General features: G+C 41.7%; 1 protein-coding gene across 1 annotated transcript in view; it reads left to right on the top strand.

Moving 5' to 3' along the window:
* The window catches only part of LOC144500017 (protein diaphanous homolog 3-like), a 606,420-nt gene that overhangs the window by 127,395 nt on the left and 454,972 nt on the right, over positions 1-24,053 (top strand). Inside the window, exons 6-8 of the mRNA XM_078222760.1 lie at positions 22,000-22,074; positions 22,183-22,252; positions 22,851-22,987. Of these exons, the coding sequence (XP_078078886.1) occupies positions 22,000-22,074; positions 22,183-22,252; positions 22,851-22,987 (282 nt within the window). The remainder of the gene's footprint in view (positions 1-21,999; positions 22,075-22,182; positions 22,253-22,850; positions 22,988-24,053) is intronic.

Here is a 24,053-nt window from a genome sequence, read left to right as displayed (position 1 = left end):
AGAACTGATGCCGGCCTCGGAGGTCCCTTCATCTGCTTCCTCCGAGGAGTCTTCTGAGCTGTCAGAGGCATGATGGGTGGGGGCCGCGATGCCAGGCGCGTTGGAGTCCCTTCCTGCAATACAGGACACAAGTTTAAATGCAAGGGAGGGAGAGGAATCTGGGTTGCATGCAACTTACTTGAGATTTTTCCAACAAGTGGAGGATTGGCAGCTGCTCACTTCTATGTTCCAGCCCAACCATGCTGTTGATCATGGTCTGCGTCTCCTCATCTCCCGCAAACTCCAGTGCCCACTCCTCAAAGGGGGTGAGGATCTGGATCTCAGGCACACCACCCCCTATCTTCACCTTCTCCTGATGATTATGGGTATTCTTCTGTGGGGACAGAAGGAGCCATGTAAAATTTGATGGCATAAATCTTGGCGGGTATCAGGGGGTGACCCTCAGAGAGCAAGGGTTGTGATACTCTTGGTGGGGGGGCGGTGTTTGGGGGTCAGAGGCTGAAAGCATGTAGGGTGCTGGGGATGGAGGTATCTGGGGGTCATTCAGGGTGAAGATGCTAAATGAGGCTAAACACTCACCCTTGCTGCCTGGATGAGGTCATTCAGTTTTTTGTGGCTCTGCTTCCTGATTCTCCTGGCCAATGCCCTGGCACTAATGCATGCTGCCACCCCCTCCCAGGCTGCATTTCCATCCCTTCCCCTGGGATGGTGTCCTGTGGGGGGCGGGGGGGGGGAAGAGGGTGTCCCACCTTGTCTTCACTGCCTCCAGCAACCTGGCCAGCATCTGAAAACAGGGAGCTGTCTTCCTGGAGGCCATTTCTTCCTGCACTGCCTGCCTGTCTGTCTGTCCATCCTTGGGGTTTTTATGGAGCTCTCCCTTGTTAGGGCAGATCAGCTGCAGGTCGTTTGGGTGAGTCACGTGCCTGTTAGAGCATTCCAGCGAGTTTAATGCAGTTTGCCTTGTTACCATGAAGGGGAAGCCAAGTCAGCTCTTGCAGGTGCGCTGCTTGGTGGGTTTGGGGGGGAGGGGGGTTTTGTGCCTCTGTGATGACCGGGGGCAGGGGAAAGAGAGGGGCATGTCAGTCAGCCATTGGGGCCAGGGGGGATGATGAGGGGGCCTTGTGAAAAGGGGTCGGGGGGGGGCAGGGGAGGGGGCGAAGGGTGGTCACCAGAGCTGTTTTTCCCCCAGTTTTTCTGCACATGCGCAGTTTGTGACTCTAATCTGAGCTGTTGGCTGTCTGGCGAATTAGGTCCACCCACTGCCTCTAGCGGCTCGAAATGGACTAGCCCATATTTTCAAAGACTGAGTGCATATGATTGGGTGTGAAAACTCACCCGAAAAATGGATCAGGAACTCTCCTGTTTTCATGCTAGCTGAACACTTAGAAAAAATCTCGTAAAATTCCGCCCAATATCTCTCAACTGTTGAAACAAACTGAAGTGCAGATCCACCCAGCATTGGGTCGATTGCCTACATGTTGAGAGTAGATAATTTAGAGAGAAAAGATACAATATTGACTGCTGGGTAAAATACTGGCCTCCTTTTTCAAGCAATGCATGGATCATACTTGCACAATCAAGTAGAAGAAATTCATTCAATTATTTTAAATCAACTCATTCTGTAATTGCAGTTTTTCTTAGGTAATCTTTGGCAGTGGCCAACACGATTGCTACCTTCATCAATTATTTGAAGCATGTTTCATACTTGACCAACACAATTTTCAATAATGCTAATTTAAAAGGGGCATGTTTAGATTTTGTAATCTATTCTATAAATTAGGTTGGTCTTATAAATATATGGATTGTTTAACTAATATCATTTACTTGCCTACGTGAGTGAATGAGAAAAATTGTATTTATATTCCGGGGTATTTTGTTTCACTGTCTCTGGGGAGATATTAAAAGCTTTCCAAATTCTTTCACGAAGGTGAGTACTTTCTCCCACTTTCCAATTCCAAGTTCTGTAAACACTTCCATGCTCAGAATCGACTTTCTTTCAATACCCACAGAAGTGTGCTACATTTCAAATAAACATGGATGTTTTCACCTGTCCCTTTCACAGAATCATTCATCACTTTGCCTGGGGGATGTGTGTAATCTCTGACTCATCATGCGTAATAATACAAGATACCTATTGGTGTGATGCTGTGGTCATTATTGATGTGTGAATCTTTACAGAGAAAGCTGGCAGGTATTTGAACATGATGGATTCTTGCAATTGAACCCAACTCTGCTCTTGCCTCTCAAGCGCCTTAAGAGTGGGGTTCATTGAATGTCGATCCAAAGTGGGACTCCTCCTCAATTTTCCCCTCTACAATTGGATGGTGCTGCCTTTAAAGACAATGCAGCCATCCCTGGGCAGGTGAGGATCACCTCGCTCAGCACAGTGCCAACATTGAATCTGGAGCTTTGTTACTGGATAAAGCGAGCCACCAGGAAGCTTTTGTCTCAATAACGTTTATTAAGTTTAACACTACTGAGCTTTATAATTTTGCATCTGCAGTAATTAATACTGAATTAATTCAGAAGAACTGCTGCAACGGGAGTTTTCATCTCTTCCCACTTTGAGTTTCAGTTGTTGGTCAAATTGCTGGAGGTATGTGAAGAGAATGTGAAGGCATATTGTTGGGCGAATGCAAATGCGATGGAAAGTCTCTTTCGATCGTTCTTTAAGTACTTTCTGGTGGATCAATGGAATTGGTAGCTTCTTGGGAATAGGCTGCTTGCTCCATCTCAGTGATCTCTCATCCAGTGGAAGAGATGGCAGAAAAGAGCCATCCTCACAGATAGTAACTTGTGTGTTTTATACGTTGAAAATCATTGATTTTCTCTTGCTGAGTGCACTCACCCATCTCTAGACATTTGTTCATTTTTTTCAAAATGTTATGTTTGTTAAGGTTTTCCAGACAGAAACACAAAATATAAACATCAGGCTGCATGAATGCCTTATGATAAAGACGAGAGAGAGAACAGTATAAAGACAACGATCATTTTGAAGAATCAACTTGGTGTACAATGTCCCCTCCAAATACATGCACACACTTGAGAAGAGGAAAAAAAGGGAAAACAACATCCTACCAACAAATACACAATTGAACAAACCATTAAAAAAATGCATGTCGGTCTTCTTAGGAAAGAAGCAGAAAAACAAAATGGGGATCCAGGCTAATGAAATAGGATTTTTACTGAAAAAAGAAAGCAACAGGCAATCTACTGTGGTCTGGGACTGAGTTGCAGATTCTCTATATATGTTTAAAATGGTTGTCAAATCTTGTGAAATTTTATTGTAGAGTCACATCGTGTGCACCTTATGTTTTTCCAATTTAATGACGTAATACATTTTTAATCCAGTGGGAGTAGGATGAAGGAGCACATGATTTCCAATTAAGTAAAATTAAACGTCTTGCCAGAAGAGTCATAAAGGCTATGAAATCCGTTTTATATTTGGCCAATTGAAGGGTTTGTTGGTAGCACACTGAAAAGTGCTTCCAGGAAATTGTGCCCAAAGGTGTTTGTAATATTTCAGAAAGAGTTTTGAAGATGGCTGTTAGTAACTGTGTAAGGATGGGCAAGATTAAAGCATATGTATCACGTAGCAGGGGCCTGATGACAGCAGTCACAGGTGGGATTGATACCGTGATAAATCTTAGACACTCTGACTTTAGTTAGATGGGTGCTATGCAAGATTTTCCCTTGTTTAGCTCAGATGGAGAGGCATGAATGCGATATAATACTGCATCCCAAATCTCATCTGTGAATTCCTCACCTAAGTCTTGGTTTCATAAGGCCTTTACAGTTGATAATGAAGGACAATGAAGAGAGACAATTTTAGCATACAAGATAGATATAATTCCTCTCATAGTTGCAGCTGGAGTCAAAAATGCATCAAAAGAGAAGTGTGGGGCACTGAGAGGTCATATTGTGTACACAGTTGCGTATCTGCAAGTATCTGAACGAGTAGGTCTTGGGGAGAGAAAATTTGTCCATAATCTGTTGAAATAATGCAGATGTATCATCAACATCTAGATCTTTCAGTGTTTTGATGCTGCAAGTGCACCAAATATTAAAAGCTCCATCCAGGATAGAGGGAAGAAAAGTGGTTCACTGAAACTGCCGAGAGCATTGAAAATGTTTTCGAGCCAAATTGGCATCTGAATTGTATCCAAATTGTAAGGGTTGACATAATATTCTTGGTACAAACAGAGGTGGCTGAAATAATGGGACAGTAAATTCGAGCTGCCAATGAAGAAGGGATACAGGTGATGACACCCAGGCCAAGGTGACCAGTTGAGTGTCTGTCTGTAACCAAGAAAAGACAGCCCTAAAGTTGGCAGCTTGGTAATAAAATTGGAAATTGGGTAAATTCATGCTTCCCAAAGACTTTGGTTTCTGCAAAATTGCTCTGCGAAGTTTTGGGATCTTTCTATTCAAATGAAGTCTGAGATGAGACAGTCGTGTTTCAGAAAAAACAATTTAGGGGTGAAAATTGCGATACACCGAAAAAGGTATGGAAATTTGGGGAGGAAATTCATTTTGACAACCTGCTGGGGATAGTGGGAGGATGGACCAGCACTTTAAATTGTGTTCTTCACAGCACTTCCTCATTTGCTACCCACAGGTGTTCTGTCCAGATGAAGGAATTATTTTAGACGAATGCATGAGCGTTAAATGGCTGGAGGGCAGCCAGTGTCTGTGGGGATGCATTCCTTGCTGATTCTTTGGATGGCGGAGCGGGAAACCCTGCCATCCAAAAACTCCTGGCCATGGCAAGGGCTGTCCCCTCCTTCAGGCTTTTTGGAATTGAAAAGTTGTTTTTCTTGTTGGGGAGTAAGGTTAAGGGTTTTAACATGTTTAGTTTTATGGTTGGCCCTGTTCATCTTTGCATATTGTATTTATATCATCTTAAGGATCCTGAAGTAGTCTTTTTGGTGTTTGACTGTCTGTCATTTACTGTCTTCATTTTAGTGACGTCACTTATTTTATAGTGAGATTATTTTTGCCTTCTGATTTATTATGCATCAGTGTTATTTCCCACAAAGTCTTCAAGAATATGCAGTGTTGTACCACCTAGAAGTTCAAGGAAAAGAAGGTGCAACTGAAAGCTAGGAATACTTTATAATTGTGTTAAACTTGGGTGATAAATGACTCTGACAGAAGAGTGGAAATTGGTTTTTGATATTGTATTGAAGCTGACCTTCAAGTTGAAGGTACCAAATTTGTTATTTTGTCATATATACTGTGGTATACATTTTCTTGAGTTTAAAATAATTGTATCTAATGTGGTATATAAATAATAGGCGCTTTGCTCACCATGGTATCGTATTCAGAAAAATAGTCAAAACGATAAGAAAATCGTGTGGAGATTTCAGTTAGATTACTTAACCTATCAACTTGTATGGCACAATGAAATATTGCAATTGCATTTGTTCACGAGTAATCAAATATATCTACTGCTTGTTGGATATAAATGCATTGGAGGACTTTAATCTTGGCATCATTGATAAAATTTGATCATTTTCACGAAATTGCAATGAAGTTTAAGTATTTGCTATTACTGTTGCAACAGAATTCATGTATTATATTTAAACAATATTTAGCTCTGAGTTTACAGGTATTGCAAACTTGTGAATTGCATTCAGTTGGGATGATTTGTGTAAAATACGCCAATTTTTATGTCCTGTTATGAGGAAAAATATTTGTTTAAACAGACTGTGAATCAAAATGACTCAACAGTGCTTTTGTTTATAAAACTATCCAGAATTGCCCTCATTTTTTTGAAAGAGTATTAAAACTAGGATTTTAAAAAGCTGGTTGAATCCCACCTTATTGCTTTCCCTGAGAGTGCTGTTAAATAATTGGGAAATTATTGGCAAGTTTTCATTTCTCCAGCATGGTTGATTCAAACTTTGTCTGCTTTTTAACTTGCTACATGATGAGTTGAACTTTAAATATTATGGCTGATGGCATTTAGCATCAAACGTGCAGCATAACCGTATAATTGCTACAGTGCAGCAAGAGACAATTCGGCCCATCGAGTCTGTACCAACTCTCTGAAAGCGCATCTTACCCAGTTTTCTGAAAAAACTGTCCAAATTCTGTTCTTACCGGTACCTTCAACACAGAAAATATCATAATTTGGCTTCAAATTCAAAACTGAATTTTACCCAAGCAGATTTCACATTAAAACTGTGCCAGGTTTGCCATTTCCAGCAGTGCGATTAGAAAGAGATCTGACTCATTGCTCCCAATATGTTTTAATGAGAACCCAGATGCAAGTCAGTAATACATACTGTATGTTGCTGGGGCAGATTGGTTCCTACCCTCCATCTCCATGCTGAGCTAGTCTTCATGGACAGCACCATTCTGCTGAATCCACGTACCCTCCTGTGATAACGTTTTGGTGCAGTCATGAGCCTGGGGAGTACATGGGTCTTCCCCTCCTCTTGTGCCACACACCAGTGTCTTTCTATGCACTATGCTGCAGGGCTCATGCAGTCACTGAAACAACGGTTCGAAGTTCGATCAGGGGTGCAGGGGGAGGGGGGGCACGACCGGATGAAGACAAGGTGGGCAATGTGAAAGGAGGGCTGAACAGAGTGGGGGAAGGGTGAGGGCTCAAAATGGCAGCCAGAGGAAGACAGATGCATTGCAAATATGTGTGGAGGGTATTTAGATTGTGCTAACTTCTCCAATAATTGATCTTATTGAAAATGAAGATTAAACTCAAGAACTAAACAAATCTTTTCTTCACCACACAGAGGGAATTTTATCATTTTGCTCACTTAACATCCCTGTCTTTGCTGTGCTATATTAGCCCTTGGATCCCCAGACCCACATTGTCCTCTGTGATCCTCCCCATCCAATTCCTTTGATTGTGAACTCGTTAATCTGTCCCCACTATTGTCCAACCATCGGCGACTGTGACTTCATCTCCACGGGCCACAGTGTGGGAGTCCCACCATAAACCTCTCAGCGTTCATCTTCTTCAGATACTTTTTTAAAACCCGCTTCTTTGCCCAAAACTGTGGTCATCCCTCCAAAAACCTATCCTTTTGTTCAGCGTGGATTTTTTTGATTATGCCTAAGTGAGTGCTTTTGTGCATTGAGGTGTTATGTATTTCTCAGTGTTAAACATTAATGAACAAATGTATTTATCTATCTTGCTGTAGCTAATGTTGCAACCAAATCTTTAAGAACTATATTTTCTTTTAAAATTTGGAAAGACATTGCATTATTTGAAAACTTGGAAGCTGAACTGGATTTTTTGTTTAAAAGTCATAAGTTCGCCTTGGACGAGCATGCATTTTTCGAAGAAATCACATGACTTCAGCTACCTGACGAGCTTGGTTCTTGAGGGGGGAGAGCTGTTTATTCACTTGAACTGCAACACTTTAATTGATGGGAAGAAAATCTATGTTCAAGGCAAAGGCTTTAGTGATTTACTGGAAATCACCTGACGAAGATGAGCATCAAGTTTTAAACTTGTTTTTTGAACTCCGTTCGTAATCAAATGAGAAGGGAAAAAGCTGCCCAGCTTGTGTTCTGCCTGAAATGCAGTGTGATTGTCAGTATCCAGCTAGGAATCCTCATCTTAATAGAGTCTGTCAGTTTTTGGAAACCCGAGAGGCTGAGATGAGATCCCAAGGATTGATCCAGCTCTATGTTCCTTCATGGCGAAGCTACTTTGGTGAGAACATCCAGACACCTACTGGGATGAGTGACCTGCCTTCACACCAGGGAGCATCCAATTGACAAGAGTCAAACCCTGTGAACTTTATCCATTTTGATAATCAAATTTTTTTCTTGCAGGCATGCTATTTGTTCATTTGTTTGTGTGTGGGTCTAACAATGGTGAAGGTAAATAATTGGCCACTTTGCTGAGTGAATTAAACTTTTAACTAATCATAGAATCATAAAACCCCTACAGTGCAGAAGGAGGCCATTTGAGACAACGATCGCACCCACTCTGCTAATCCCCTGACACTGAGGGACAATTTAGCATCGCCAATCCACTTAACTTGCACATGTTTGGGCTGTGGGAGGAAACCGGAGCACCCGGAGGAAACCCACACAGACATGGGGAGAATGTGCAAACTCCACACAGACAGTGACCCAAACCAGGAATTGAACTCGGGTCCCTGGTGCTGTGATGCAGCAGTGCTAACCACTGTGCCACCGTGCCATCCCTGTGGTGCGATCTGGGGGCTAGATACACTGCACACTCCTCCCATCCTGGTTGTAACACTTCAGAAATACACTGCTGCAGAAATAATCGCCAAACAAATACATGAGGAATGTCTTTTAATTGCAAATCCTGTTTAAATATCCTGCACTAGAAATATCTATGCTTCACCCAGTTTCAGAAATCAGCATGGTGTGCAGCAACCGTATAATCTTTCATCCATTATGAGCAATGCCATAGGATATCTGGTTGTCTAAAAACATTTCTAAATTCAAGCCAGCTAGTGTCAGTTTTCACAAACCATAGAATCCCTACAGTACAGAAAGAGGCCATCTGGCCCATCGAGTCTGCACCGACCACAATCCCACCCAGGCCCTACCCCCATATCCCTTCATATTTACCCACTAATCCCTCTAGCCTACACATCTCAGGACACTAAGGGAAATTTTAGCATGGCCAATCAGCCTAACCCGCACATCTTTGGACTGTGGGAGGAAACCGGAGCACCCGGAGGGAACCCACGCAGACACGAGGAGAATGTGCAAACTCCACACAGACAGTGACCCAAGCCGGATTCACGCTGGTTATTCCAGTGTTGAAATTTCTTAGAAACTATAATCTGTTGGATTTGTTTTACCTTTTCCAGTGAAAGTTACAAAGCAAGCTGTTTAAAAATTTGGCTTAGTTTTATTTTATTTGTATAGTGTGGGTATTGCTGGGATGGCCCTCTGAGCCACTGCCATCTGTGTTATGAATATGCTCCTACAATGTGGTTGGGTAGAGAGTTTCAGGATTTTGACTTGGCAGCAATGAAGGAATAGAGATTTATGACTTTGTCAAGGGATTAGAGTGAGTCGTTATCTAACTTCAACATACTAAATAGGAGCAAACTAGGCCATTTGGCCCTTCATGTCTGCTCTGCCATTTACTCAGATCACGGATGATCCGTTTGTATTTGGAATTCCACGTTTCCATCGACCCCTGATCACCAAGGGAATCAATCCACCTCCACCTGAAAAATATTAAATGATCCTGCCTCCACTACCTTCTGAGGCAGAGTCACATGTCGCAAAACCCTCACAGAAAAAGGTTGTTGGGGCGATTCTCCCAAAAGAATTCTAAGTGTCGAATTTGCTTAAAACGAGTAAATCACGCTTTTTTTCCAGCGGGAAAAAATTCAAAATGAATCTCCCACAGTTTGTGCACTGCAGAGTGCACTAGTGTGATATACGTGAAAAAGCTGAAGAGGTCGGCAGCATAGCCCAGAGCGGGCCACTGTGCATGTGCTGATCTCAGCACTGAGATCGGCACATATGCAGTAACCCCGCACTGTTGGCTTCCCGATTGCTGGCCCCCTGGACGTGTCCGGGCCTAGTCCGACCGCAGCCCTCGATTTCTGCCCTGCCCTCCATTGGGCTCCACCTCCTTGGTGATGCCCGATGCCTGGTGGGAAGTGCCAAGTGCCCCTGGGGCATTGGCACTTTGCCGCTTGGGCAGTGCCAGGGACCAGGCTGGCGCTGCCAAGCTGGCCATGCCCAGAGGGCACCCCCTTACCCCCGACACTCTGGGGGCCATCAAGGCAGGGTCGGGCCGCCAGCTCCCCACAAGTGGGGAGCTATTGTAAACCTCGCTGGAGTGAAACACTCTTTGGGGGGTGGGGGACGGACAGACTCTAGCAGGCCCGGAGACTGCAGTCCTGGGCCCACTAATTACATGGTAAGTATATGAAAATACTGCTTTGCATAATTTATACAGCTCCATGCCAGAAACCAGCGCAGAGCTGATGGTGCCAGAAATCCGGCTGCCGGAGACTCGCGGAGGGTGTGATGCCCAGTGGGGAGTCTGCTAAACGGCGCCTCCACTTGATTCTCAGTACAGCGAACTGGGAGAATCGTTGTCCCCCCCCCCCCTCATCTCTGTCCTAAAAGGGTGACCCCTAATTTTAAAACCGCGCCTGCTCTTCCGCACAAGAGGAAACATCCTTTCCATGTCCACCTTATTCAGACCATTCAGAATTTTGTATACTTCGATCAAGTCACCCATCACCATTCTAAACTCCAGTGGAAACAAGCTCAGTCTAACCTTTCCTCAGAGGACAGTCGACTCATTTGAGGTCTCAATCTAGTAAACCTCCTCTGAACTGCCTCCAGTGCATTTACATCCTTAAATACGGAGACCAAAATTACGCATTATATTTGAGATGTGGTTTCACCAATGCCCTGTATAACTGAAGCATAACATCCTTACTTTTATATCCATTTCTTGTAATAAAGGATGATATTCCATCCGCCTTCTTAATTACTTGCTGTCCCTGCATACTGACATCTGACTCATGCATTAAAACACCTAGGTCACTCTACACCTCAGAATTATGCAGCTGTTCTTGTTTAAGTAATACTTTTTTATTCTTTCTGCCAATATGAACATTTTCCTACATTATACTCCATCTGCTACATTTTTGCCCACTCATTCAACCCATTTATATCCATCTATAGTCTCCTTATATCCTCTTCACAGTTTACTTTCCTACCTATTTTTGTGTCATCTTCAAATTTAGCTACCGTGTCTTCATACCCCTCATCTAAGTCATTGATATAAATTGTAAAAAAGTTGAGGCTTCAGTTGTACCCTACCCACCACATCCTGACAATCAGGAAAAGACCTATTTGTGCATACTCTTTGTTTTCTGCCAGCTAGCTAAATCGGTGCTGCTGAATGAAAGCTGAATTTGCACAAGTTGAATTTAGCCCTTTATAGAAAAATGGGAACAGAATGATCCCATTCTGAACTTTTTTTTTGTCATGCCTGATCCTCACCTTTGATCCATATCACAGCAATCTAGAAGCAGGAGTAGGCCATTCAGCCCATTGAGCCTGCTTCACCAATCAACAAGATCATGGTTGATCTACCTCAATACCATTTTCCAACACTATCCCCACATCCCTTGATACCTTTAATATCCAGAAATTTAGTGATTTCTGTCTTGAACATACTTGATGAGTGAGACTCCCCTGCCCTCTGGGGTGAAGAATTCCAAAGATTCACCACCATCTGAGTGAAGAAATTCCTCCTCATTTCAGTTCTAAATGGCCTGCCTCTTATTCTGAGACTGTGCCCCTTGGTTCTAGAAATGCAACCAGGGAAGCATCCTTTCTGCATCTACTCTGTTGAGCTCTGTAAAACTTTGTACATTTCAATGTGATTACCCCTCATTCTTCCAAACTCTTAGAGAATAAATACCCAGTCTCTTCAATCTCCCCTCAGAGGACAATCTTGCCAATCCCAGGTCTCAGTCTGGTGAATCTGCATTGCACTCCCTTTGTAGCAAATATATCCTTGGGTAAGGAGACCAAAATGGTGCACAATACTCCAGGTGTGGTCTCACCAAGGCTCTATCTAATTGCAGCAAGACATCTTTACTCCTGAACCCAAATCCCTTGACGTGCTTTCCTAATGAAATGTCTGCACAGCAAAGCACTCAGAATCACACATCAGAGCTGGTGTGGCACTGACATTTGTAATTATTTAAATTGTTTAACCAAATTTGCTCTGGTAATGACAATGATCACGTGTGATACTCAGATCTCAAGATTCATGGTATGGACTCAGTTCTGTTCAATTGATACAATTTATTTACTTTAAGTTAGCCAACAGCAAAATAATATACAATTAAAATGCATTTATATTTTAAGGGCGGTTAAAATCTGAGTCTCTGAGATTTTGTTTTGGGACCATGCATCTATTATTTTATGGTGTTAATGATCTCCCTAAAGTGAGATCACACTTCAGAGTCTTTTTCATGTTAATGGAGCTGGTCCAATTGTGCTTTACAGGTCTGCCAGAGTACAAATTAAGGAAAAAAGATGGAAGTTCTCCATAGCTACCTAACTAGCTCATCTGCTTTAGATACAGGTGTCAAAGGAAATAAATTGTGTGCAGGTGGAGTAGATATGAGTAATTCATTAATACATTGTGCTTAATTCAATTTCTGCAGATATGTAATTTGTAGTTTTCTTCATAAGGTGAAGCCAATTTTCAAGTGCACAAATTTTGATACTAAATTATTTAATCAGCGTAATCTATTTTTTGACCCTCACTGCATTATTCTTTCCTTAATTGATCTGATTATAATTACCATATTCTGCTTTCTTAACTTTTTGAACGTACTATTTTTCTCTTTTTTCTAATTGCCACATTGAGGAAATCAGAGGGCCAACAATGTTGAAACAGCTCAGTCCTATGTCACTTAATTAGCAGAAAAATTACAGTCAGCATCAATTTTTGCAATAAAAATCATTTGGTGGCTCATTGTAGCACTCTTGCCTCTGAGTCAGAAGGTTGTGAATTCAATATTCATTGCAGACTTTAGCACAAAATCTAGGCTGGCAGTTAAGTTTTTTAATTCAAATGGGATGTGAGCCCCACTGACAAGGCCAAGGTATATTTCCCACACCTAATTGCCCTTAAGAAGGTAGTTGTGAGCTGCATTGATTAATCACTGCAGTCCATGTGGTGCAGTTAGACCCACAGTGCTGTTAGGGAGGGAATTCCAGGAGCAGTGATACGGTTCCAAGTCAGCATGGCATGTGGCTTGGAGGGGAACTTGCAGGCAGTGGTGTTAACGGACATCTGCTGTCCTTCCAGGTGGTGGAATTCAAGGTTTGTATGTGCTGTCTTGGCAGGTTGCTGCGGTGCAACTTGCAGATGGTATTCACAGCTGCCTCTATGCGCAGATGGTGAGAAATGAATGTTTCAGATGATGGTTTGGGTGTTGATCAAGCAAGCTGCTTTGTCCTGGATGGCATTGAGATTTTTGGATGCACCTCATCCAGGCAAGTGCAGAATGTTTCATCACATTCCTAATTTACCATAGAATACCTACAATGTAAAAGGAGGCGATACAGCTCATCAAGTCTGCACCCATTCTCTGAAAGAGCATTCCATGCAGGTCCAACCCCACCCTACCCTCATTACCCTGTGCATTTTACCATGGCAAGTCCACTTGCCCTGCACGTCTTTCAACTGTGGGAGGAAGCCGGAGAACCCAGATGAAACCCACGCAGACACTGGGAGAATGTGCAAACTCCACAAAGTCTGTCACCCACGGCTGGAATTGAACCTGGGTCCATAGCGCTGTGAGGCAGCAGTTCTAACCATTGTGCAACAGTGAATTGGTGGTGGTGGAGAGGATTTGGGGAGTCAGGAGCTGGGTTACATGTCACTGAACTTCCAGCCTCTGACTTAGTCTTGTAGCTGCACTCTTTATATGGCTAGTCCAGTCATGTTTCCCTTAAATGGTGACCCACAAGATTCAGCCAGGGTAATGCCATTCAGTGTAAAGGGGAGATGGTTGGATTCTCTCTTGTTGGAGATGCTTATTGCCTGACACTTGTATGGCGCAGATAATACTTTGCATCCCAAGCCTTAATGTTATCCACGTCTTGGTGTATGCAGGCACAGTCTGCTTCGGCATCTGAAGCATTATAAATGGCACTGAACACTGTTCAATCACCATGGTCTCAGGATACAGTGAAGGCCATGTAAGATTGAGATGAGGAGAGATTTTTTCACTTGAGGGTGGGGAACCTGTGGAAATCTCTACCACATAAGGCTGTGAAGGCAAAGTCACTGAATGTATTTAAGAAATAAATAGATTTCTATGCACTCAAGATGTTAAGGGGTATTGGGATAGAATGGGAATATGGCGTTGAGATAGCGATCAGCCACGATTAAATTGAATGATGGAGTTGGCTTGGTGGGCTGAATGGCCTACTCCTATTTTCTATGTTTCCAACCCACAATATGTCAGTGTAGATGGTTGTTCGGATTCCCTTAGGATGTAAACATTGCATAATCTTAAACAATGATAACTTGGATAGAATGTTGGTTCCTTCTATTCTAGATACAAAAGGATTGTTGGTAGTTGAATGAAGGGCTATAATGGCAAAGTGGACATTGTCCTAAACCTTGGGAGAATGCCTCCAGCAGTTTAAAAAAAACTTATGATATTGTGGTAGTGAATTGCTCATTCTCACCATTTTCTGGGTGAAGAAGTTTCTTCTGAATTCTGAGTTCTTGATGACAATCTTATATTGATGACCTCTAGTTTTGCTGCTTTCTACAAATGAGTACACTGTGTTCTCACAAAGCATTTCATGATTAAAGATCTCTAATAGATCACCAGTCAGCCTTCTCTTTTTAAGCCTGTTGAAGCTTTACTGATCGGTGTAAGCTCGCAATTCTGGTACATTCCTTGTGAATCTTTTTTGTATCCTCTCCAGTGCATCAATATATCATTTATATAATATGGTGATCAGAGTCGTATGCAGCACTCCTAATTGTGGTTTATTGAAGATTCAATACAAGTTGAGCGTAACTTCTCTACTTTTCAATTTTATCCCTCTCAAAATAAACCCGTGTGCTTTATTTGCTATTCTAGCGGTTTGATTAACTAGTGTCACTAGATCTCTCTACTTCTCTACCCCATTTATATTACTATTTTCTTCTCTACACCATTTATATTCATGACCTCTTAATTGAGCATATGGAAAAAAACATCATTTGGCACGTGTATTAATGTTTTGTTGTAATTTCCTGCAATCTTCCTCAGTGTTGACTATTCCCCACACAAAGTCTAAATTATTAATATAAATTGTGAAGAACAGAGGTCCCAACAATGATCAGGGCGGCACGGTAGCACAGTGGTTAGCACTGCTGCTTCTCAGCTCCAGGGTCCCGGGTTCGATTCCCAGCTCGGGTCACTGTCTGTGTGGAGTTTGCACATTCTCCTCGTGTCTGTGTGGGTTTCCTCCGGGTGCTCCGGTTTCCTCCCACATCCAAAGATGTGCAGGTTAGGTTGATTGGCCAGGTTAAAAATTGCCCTTTAGAATCCTGGGATGCGTAGATTAGTGGGTAAATATGTGGAGGTAGGGCCTGGGTGGGATTGTGGTCAGTGCAGACTCGATGGGCCGAATGGCCTCCTTCTGCACTGTAGGGTTTCTATGATTCTATGATTTCTATGATCTTTGTTTGATCTCCGAGGAGTGCTCAACCCTACACTTTGTCTTCTGCAGCTAGCTAGCTATCCATTATGTTACTAGTACCCTGACTCTGTCAGCTCGGACCTTAATTCATCAGTCTATCATATGCTACTTTATTTGAATATGTTTTGGAATCTAGATATATTATACCTGCAAAATCCTTGTCTACTCTCTCTATTACCTCTAACAAATTCAGTGATCCCTAACATGCTTTAGTCATGAAATCTGCCATCCTTAGCTGATTTAGTCTATGTTTGACGACAGGCCAAGGCAATCTGCTTACCCCTTATCTGCCCTTTGAAATGATCGAGCAAGTCTCTGTGACAAAGTATAAAAATAAAAAGGGCAGGCCACCTGGAATTCACCCAAAATTACATTTTGTATTGGACAAGCATATCCAGCCCAGCCAACGCTGCAAAATCTTCTTCATAACATCTGGGGACTCATTCCAAAATTGGGAGAATTCTCCCACAGACCCGTCAAGTAAAACCTGACATTGTCACACGCTCAGAATCATACATGTGAACCAAGGTCACTTGACTCCTCCATTATCATCCCTGGGTGTGTCCTGCCTACCAAGAGTAGACGTAGCATGCTGTAAACAGTGAATCAGCCTCACAACCAATGGGTCAGACCAAAACTCTGCAGTTCTGACATCTCTAATCCTAATGATAGTCGATTATTTACACACCACAGGGGAGAGTGTCCACAAACATCCCATCCTCAATTTGTTTGCAGTTGTTTTCATGCTTGAAGTGCCAAGTCATTGCTTCCACTCAGCCTCCTCCTGAAGTTCCTACCATCACAAAAGCCAGTCTTCAGAAAATTTGATTCAATTTAAGTAACGTTAAGAAATAGTTAAATGCACCAGACACAACAAAGGCAATCGGACCCAAAAACACCCTGGCTACAGTGCTTAAGATCTGTGCTTCAGAACTAGCCATTTTCTTAGCCAAACTGTTACAGTAGAGCAAAAGCACCGATATCTATCCAATCAAGTTAAGAAAATTGTCCAGGTATGCTCTGTCCACCATAAATAAGAGAAATGAATCCAATCAATTACTGTTCCAGCAGCCTATCTTAGTCATCAGCAGAGCGATGGAAGGTGTCATCGACAAGGCTATCCAGCAGAACATACTGGCCAAATAACCTGTTCATCTGTTGCTCAGTTTGTTTTGACCTGGGCCCATTGACTCTTGACCTAATTGCACAACAGAGGTGAGATGACATCAAGGTATAATTTGACTGAGTGTGACGTCAAACAGCTCTAATATTTTTGAAGGCAGTAGAATACAAGGAGACTGTCTACTGGCAAGAGTCATACCTTGCAAAAGGGAAGAAAATTGTGTTTATTGGCGGCCAATCATCACTGTCCCAGCACACAGTTTCTCATGGCAGAGGCCCAAACATCTTCAACTGCTTTGTCAATTACCTCCAATTCTAGGACTGTTTTCTAGATATTTAAACTGAGACTTAGAGAAGAATCCTTCTAAATGCCATTTTGTCATATAAGGGAATTAATGTACTGCCTGAAATCAGTCTCTCACAGCGCAAAACTATCTCCAACAATCGAGGTTGAATTGGTGTGTCTTTATTTTAATATTAGTTTGCACAGACAAGGGACAAACATTATCAAATATCTTTAATTTTGGAACTCCTTGACCAATATAAAATGCATAGCTCCTTCTATGGTGATGTCAAGTATAAGGTCGATTCATTTTATATTTCTTGCAAAACAAATTCATATGAAGCAAGAAGTATCTTTTAGATATATAGTAAAAGTTTTTATAAATATATAAAAAGGAATAGAGTGGCTAGAGTGAATGTTGGACCCTTGGAGGACGAGAGGGGGGAGTTAATAGTGGGAAATGAGGATATGGCTGAGTCTTTAAATAAGTTTTTTGTGTCGGTCTTCACGGTGGAGGACACAAATAGTTTGCCAAATATTAATGATAGAGGGTTGGCAGCAGGAGAAATACTTAATACGATTAATGTTACCAGAGAGGCAGTGCTGGGTAGACTAATGGGACTGAAGGTGGACAAGTCCCCGGGTCCGGATGGAATGCATCCCAGGGTATTGAAAGAAATGTCAGATGTAATAGTGGATGCGTTAGTGATTATTTATCAAAACTCGTTGCATTCTGGGGTAGTGCCGGTTGATTGGAAAACGGCTAATGTTACGCCGCTGTTTAAAAAAGGAAGGAGACAAAAGGCGGGTAACTATAGGCCGGTCAGCTTAACGTCTGTAGTAGGGAAAATGCTGGAATCCATTATTAAGGAGGAGATAGCAGGGCATCTGGATAGAAATGGTTCGATCAATCAGACGCAGCATGGATTCATGAGGGGAAAGTCGTGCTTGACGAACATGTTGGATTTTTATGAAGATGTGACGAGGGCGGTTGATGGAGGAGAACCGGTGGATGCGGTGTTTTTGGATTTCCAAAAGGCGTTTGATAAGGTGCCCCATAAAAGGCTGCTGAAGAAGATTAGGGCACACGGAGTTGGGGGTAGTGTGTTAAAGTGGATTGGGGACTGGCTATCCGACAGGAAGCAAAGAGTCGGAATAAATGGGTGTTTTTCCGGTTGGAGGAAGGTAACTAGTGGCGTGCCGCAGGGATCGGTACTCGGGCCGCAACTGTTTACCATTTATATAGATGATCTGGAGGAGGGGACGGAGTGTAGGGTAACGAAGTTTGCAGACGACACAAAGATAAGTGGAAAAGTGAATCGTGTGGAGGACGGAGAAGATCTGCAGAGAGATTTGGACAGGCTGAGTGAATGGGCGAGGATATGGCAACTGGAGTATAACGTTGAGAAATGCGAGGTTATACACTTTGGAGGAAATAATAACAAATGGGATTACTATCTCAATGGAAACAAATTAAAACATGCTACCGTGCAAAGGGACCTGGGGGTCCTTGTGCATGAGACGCAAAAGCCCAGTCTGCAGGTACAACAGGTGATCAAGAAGGCAAATGGGATGTTGGCCTATATTGCGAGGGGGATAGAATATAAAAGCAGGGATGTCTTGATGCACCTGTACAGGGCATTGGTGAGGCCGCAGCTGGAATACTGTGTGCAGTATTGGTCCCCTTATATGAGGAAGGATATATTGGCATTGGAGGGAGTGCAGAGAAGGTTCACCAGGTTGATACCGGAGATGAGGGGTTTGGATTATGAGGAGAGGCTGAGGAGATTGGGTTTGTACTCGTTGGAGTTTAGAAGGATGAGGGGGGATCTTATGGAGACTTATAAGATAATGCGGGGGCTGGATAGGGTGGAGGCGGAGAGATTCTTTCCACTTAGTAAGGAAGTTAAAACTAGAGGACACAGCCTCAAAATAAAGGGGGGTCGGTTTAAGACAGAGTTGAGGAGGAACTTCTTCTCCCAGAGGGTGGTGAATCTCTGGAATTCTCTGCCCACTGAGGTGGTGGAGGCTACCTCGCTGAATATGTTTAAAGCGCGGATGGATGGATTCCTGAGCGGTAAGGGAATTAAGGGTTATGGGGATCAGGCGGGTAAGTGGTACTGATCCACGTCAGATCAGCCATGATCTTGTTGAATGGCGGGGCAGGCTCGAGGGGCTAGATGGCCTACTCCTGCTCCTATTTCTTATATGCAATCTGATTTTAATTCCATTGAAGAATCTATGTAGTCTGCGATAGAGAACAGTCTTTATAAGAATTCATATTTGTAATCTGTTGAAAAGTGCATCAGTTTGCTGGGGCCACCATGGACCCAATATGAGCCCTCCCTTCAAAGGGTAATATTGGAGTTCATACTGATGCACACTTTTTCAGCATTCCAGAAGGCTATTGGTTCTGCTGCACCATATTTTATGATTTATTTTTCAGGAACAGTTGAATTAATATTGAGAAGATGTTAATATATGGAATGCTTAGCCCCAGGATCATTGGCTCCCGAACACTGAAAAGCCATTGTTCTCAGTTTCTGCTTTCTGAGACCACGCATTTCTGCAGCACAGTAGCATATTACCAGAATGCCTCAAGTACTTGAAAACCAATAGATGACATTAGACGATCGATTCTCTGTGATCAGTGTTTGCAGAAATGATCCTCAAATTTCCTGACAGTAGCTGGTATTGGATTCTGCTTTGGCAATGGTTGTGATTGCTGTGTGATTTCTTTATGTTGGGAGAGATTCACTTCGAACCTTTGAAGCACCATATGCTGCTGGACAGTAGAAGAGACAAACATTATCAAATATCTTCAATTTAAGAACTCTGTGACCATATTAAAACACACAACTCCTTTTATGGTGATGTCAAGTACAAGATGGATTCATTTTGAATTTCTTGCAAAACAAATTCATAAGAGCTGAAAAGCATTTTTAGGTATGCTAAATGTTTAGAGAGTTGACTTGATCATTCCTGCACTTTTTCAGAAACTTTCATCTAAGGATAGATGGTCTTTTGTTGGACCTTAAACTTGACTGACTGCAGGCTTGAACTTAATTGAGTACATTGGCAGGCATGACATGTGTTGATTATATGGTTGCTGATATGCAAGCAATGTGCCAGTAATGAACTACACAACAGTTTGGTGACTTACATGATACTTAATCTGTAAGCTTTTTGTAGGTTATTGTTGACTTTCATCTTCTATTATTATAGTCCGGTAAAGCTAATGAGCCGCAATTTGACCTAACTGAGCAACTGTCGCCTGCAGGATTAAATGATTCTGCTTTCATTTTTGGTTGTTATATATTGCATGTTCATGCTTTATAACTTCATGAAATGCTAGACACTACCATAAAATTCCAGAAAAGTTAAGGCACAGAAGGAGATCATTTGGCCCATTGTGTCCAGCACACTGACCATAGCCTTGCAGGTTACGGCACTTCAGGTATCAATCCAGGTACCTTTCAAATGAGTTGAGGATTTCTCTCTCAAAAACCAATCCAGGCAATGAATTTCAGGCACTTATCCCTCTCTGGATGAAAACATTTTTCCTAATTTCCCCGCTAATCCTTCTACTAATCACCTTAAATCTGTGCTCCCTTCTAATTGACCTCTCCATTTGGGGAAACAAGTTTTTCCTGTCTCCTCTATCTAGGCCCCTCATAATTTTGTGTACTTGATTAAAGTCACCCCTCAGCCTCCTCTGTTCGAAGGAACACAACCTTAGCCTATCTAATCTTTCCTCAAAGCTGACATTTTCCCAGCCCTGGCAATTTTCTTGTAAATCTCTTCTGTACCCTTTTGAGTAATTATGTCCTTCCTGTAATGTGGTCCAGAATTGTATGCAAAACTCCAGCTGTGACCTTACCAGTGTTTTATACAGTTCTGGCATTACATCCCTGCTTTTGTATGCTCCCTCCACCCACATTGTCTGTACATTTAAGACCTGGCTGGCTGTAGAGATTTGCATTCTAATCAGTATTCTGTAATTTGATTTCTGTGTCTGTGCCCTGTTTGAGAACAGATATCCACTCCATCTGACGAAGGAGCTGTGCTCCGAAAGCTTATGGTATTTGCTACCAAATAAACCTGTTGGACTTTTTGTGAGACTTCTTACTGTTTGTATTCTATACCCTGTGCAGTAAAGGAAAGTATTCAGCCTGCTTTCCTATCAGTATGAAATCCGGAGAGATCTGGCAAATTAAGAGATTTGGGTTCCTCTCTCCATCACCTTTTCCTTCTCCGTAAATTTTACTATCAAAGATGTTTAAGGCAACTTCATTCTTTTTAGGGAGACTACATTTAATGCTTTCTTTTTAAGGAGTTCAGCCTTCCGAGCAATACTGTTTGAAAAGATGTACTGTAGTGAAGTGCTTCTCAGCTTTGCATTGAAATGTTGAAGTTTAATGACTTAAACGTTTGCTATGACAGTGGTTGACAAAGACATTTTGTAGCTCACATAGGGCTGAATTTAATACTGTGGCGGTCACCCCATCATCCAGCCGGAGAGCTGCTGGTAACCCTGCCATTTTGGAAGCCCTGATCGGAATAAATCTTAACTGCATGACATTGGTGTTCTTGGGCTATTGGAGGTGATGGTGCTGGCGAATTGGAGGACTGGAGCTCTTCAGCTTCAATGGCACCACTGGGAGTGGTGGCCACTGCTGGTACAGCAATTGGCCTGGTATCAGGAGCATTCACGAGAGGCCAGGAATAGAGGTAAATGGAGCTGGCTCGTCACTGAAAGGCTGGCTGATTGAAGTGGGTCGGTCCTTTGTGGGGCACAGACTGTCCAATCATGAGAGCACCTATGAGTCCTTGGGTAGGTTGCCAAGGCATACCTGGCGATCTTGCCATGTGGCATGAGCCCTTGGAAATGGCAACTTTGGGGTTGCCAGTGATTATTTGGCTGGTGGATAGGGTTACGATAGAAGCTGTTGAATACCAGAGTTGGTGGAGTGGTCTCAATTAACCTAGGGTTGGGAAGGCCGACCTTAACCTTGATTGCTCCTGCCTTAATCAGTGTGGTTGGGGGAACAGAGAGTCCTATATCTACTTGGCCAATTAAGTGAACCTCTCCACCAGTCCGCTCCCAGGGAACTACAGTCTGTCCATAGCTTTTATAATGAAAAATAAAAACAATTGATGCAAATTATTTTAAATGTATATTGTTTACATTTATTATAAATGATGTCTTCGAATTTGAAGTTATATTTACTACAAATTCTTTATTTAGAATAGAATCATTTTTTTATTGAAAAATATTTATGAGTGCACCATGGTTGATTGCTTTCACCCTTTCCACCTTCCAATGCTTTAGTTTTATGATTGAATTTATTCTGTTTTTTTTCCCCCAGTTGGGTAGGAAGCTTTGGAAATGAAGGTTTGAACCAGCTGTTGGATGTCCTGGAGAAATTACTCAATAAGAAGCAGTAAGTGCAGTTTCTAATTCTATATTTCAAGTTGCCCGATGATCATCTTATGAAATGTTGTTTGGCTTTTAAGTTAAAATAAAAGTTCTGTTTTTATTTTCATGATAGCCAAGAAAAAAATGATCGCAAGAGCCAACATAAAGTGATTCAGTGTTTGAGGGCATTCATGAACAATAAGGTAACTTAATTATTTAATGATATGTTGCTGTGACATTTGATCTTGTTTTAGATGTGTGAGATTTGTCTTATGCTTTTCACAAATGCACAGCAATTTTTTTTTCCTTTCATCATTTCATGATGCTCTTTCTTTACAAGCTTGAGATGTAATGTTGTAATGCTGATTGTCCATTAAAGTTCAGAAAATGGACCTGCTGGAGATAACACATTATTTTTTCCTGCAAAATGGAGTGCAGCTTTTGATGAAATGCAAGGATAACTTCTTTAAAGACAATCAAGTTTGATTTGAAATTTTGTGTATATGTTTTTCTAAAATAACTTTAAGTTTACATGGAAATCAGTAATTAATGAAAATATGATATAGTAGTTGAATTCATTTTAAATAGTAAATCTAACCTTTGAAATTTATTTACTATTTTGCCCAATTGTGAAAATTATATCAATGCATATGCAATGAAAGCAGATAAATTGAGCTGCAACTAATGGACTGCAAAAAAAGCAAATTTATTTATTTAGTATTGATTGCAAATTAGGCAGTAAACCTGAAAAAGTAACTTTGTGACTAATATACAATAAATCTGCCACCTCACTAATTTTAGTATGGATTGGAAAGAATCTTGGGGGAAGAACGAAGTATATCCTTGCTGGCCAGAGCTATTGATCCAAGACAGCCTAACATGATGACAGATGCAATCAAGCTTCTATCAGCAATTTGTATTGTTGGAGAAGAAAATATGTAAGTTGAAATGTGTACCTTTTTTGTTGCCCCTTTTGAGTGAGGTTCACAGCAGTTAACATTATATATAACATTTGAAGGGATAACGTGTATCCATTCCATCAGGAACCTAAATATATTACAGTTTACATGATGGTGTTTATTTTTAATTAGGATGTATTTTCAAATAAACATAACATGCTCTGTTTGTTGAAGGACATAATTTTTCTTGCCCTTAGGATTTGTTTGTAATGCTTTGCTATGATGTAAGGAGAAGGAAAGAAAATATAGCATATAATTCCCATGGACTTCTTTATATTGATATAACTGTATACAGTTCTGGTCATCGCACAACAAGAAAGATATGATTCCACTGCAGATGATACAGGAGATACATGAGGATGCTGCCTGGACTGAAGAATTTTGGTGAGGAAAGGTTGGATATCCAGGGTTGTTTTTGTTGGAACAGAGGAGGCTAAGTGGAGACCTGATTGGAATATCAAAAATGATGAGGAACATACAAAGATTGGAAACGGATCCTTGGCTGAGGGGGTCCATAAGCAGGGAACATTGATTTAAGATAACAGGCTGGAGGTTTGAAGAGGATTCAAGGAGAATTTTGTTCACTCAGAAGGTGGTGAGGATCTGGAAATCATTGCCTGAAATTGTAATTGAGGTAGAAACCCTCATAACATTTTTAAAAAATTCCTTAATTGGATTTGTTTGTAATGCTTTGCTATGATGTAAGGATAAGGAAAGAAAATATAACATATAATTCCCATGCACTTCTTTATATTGATCTTTCCTCCATTAGATGAGTTTAAGGTCGATGCTAATCCTCTCTGTTTTAAATTACAATTTTATTTACTGTTACTACAATGCATTATTAGTTGTGTTTAAGCATGTTTGCACAATTTAAATCCATCAATCACAATTAGTATTTAACAGCGTCTTCTTCAGTATACATAGAATCGTAGAAATTTACACATGGAAGGAGGCCATGCGGTCCATTGTGCAGCAGCAGTCGACAAGTATCTGTCCAGCTTGTGATCTGTAACCTTGTAGGCCCTTCAAGTGCATATTCAAG

This window comes from Mustelus asterias, chromosome 10 (assembly GCF_964213995.1).
Source record: "Mustelus asterias chromosome 10, sMusAst1.hap1.1, whole genome shotgun sequence".
Lineage (NCBI taxonomy): Eukaryota > Metazoa > Chordata > Chondrichthyes > Carcharhiniformes > Triakidae > Mustelus > Mustelus asterias.
This window is presented reverse-complemented; position numbering and strand designations above follow the sequence as displayed.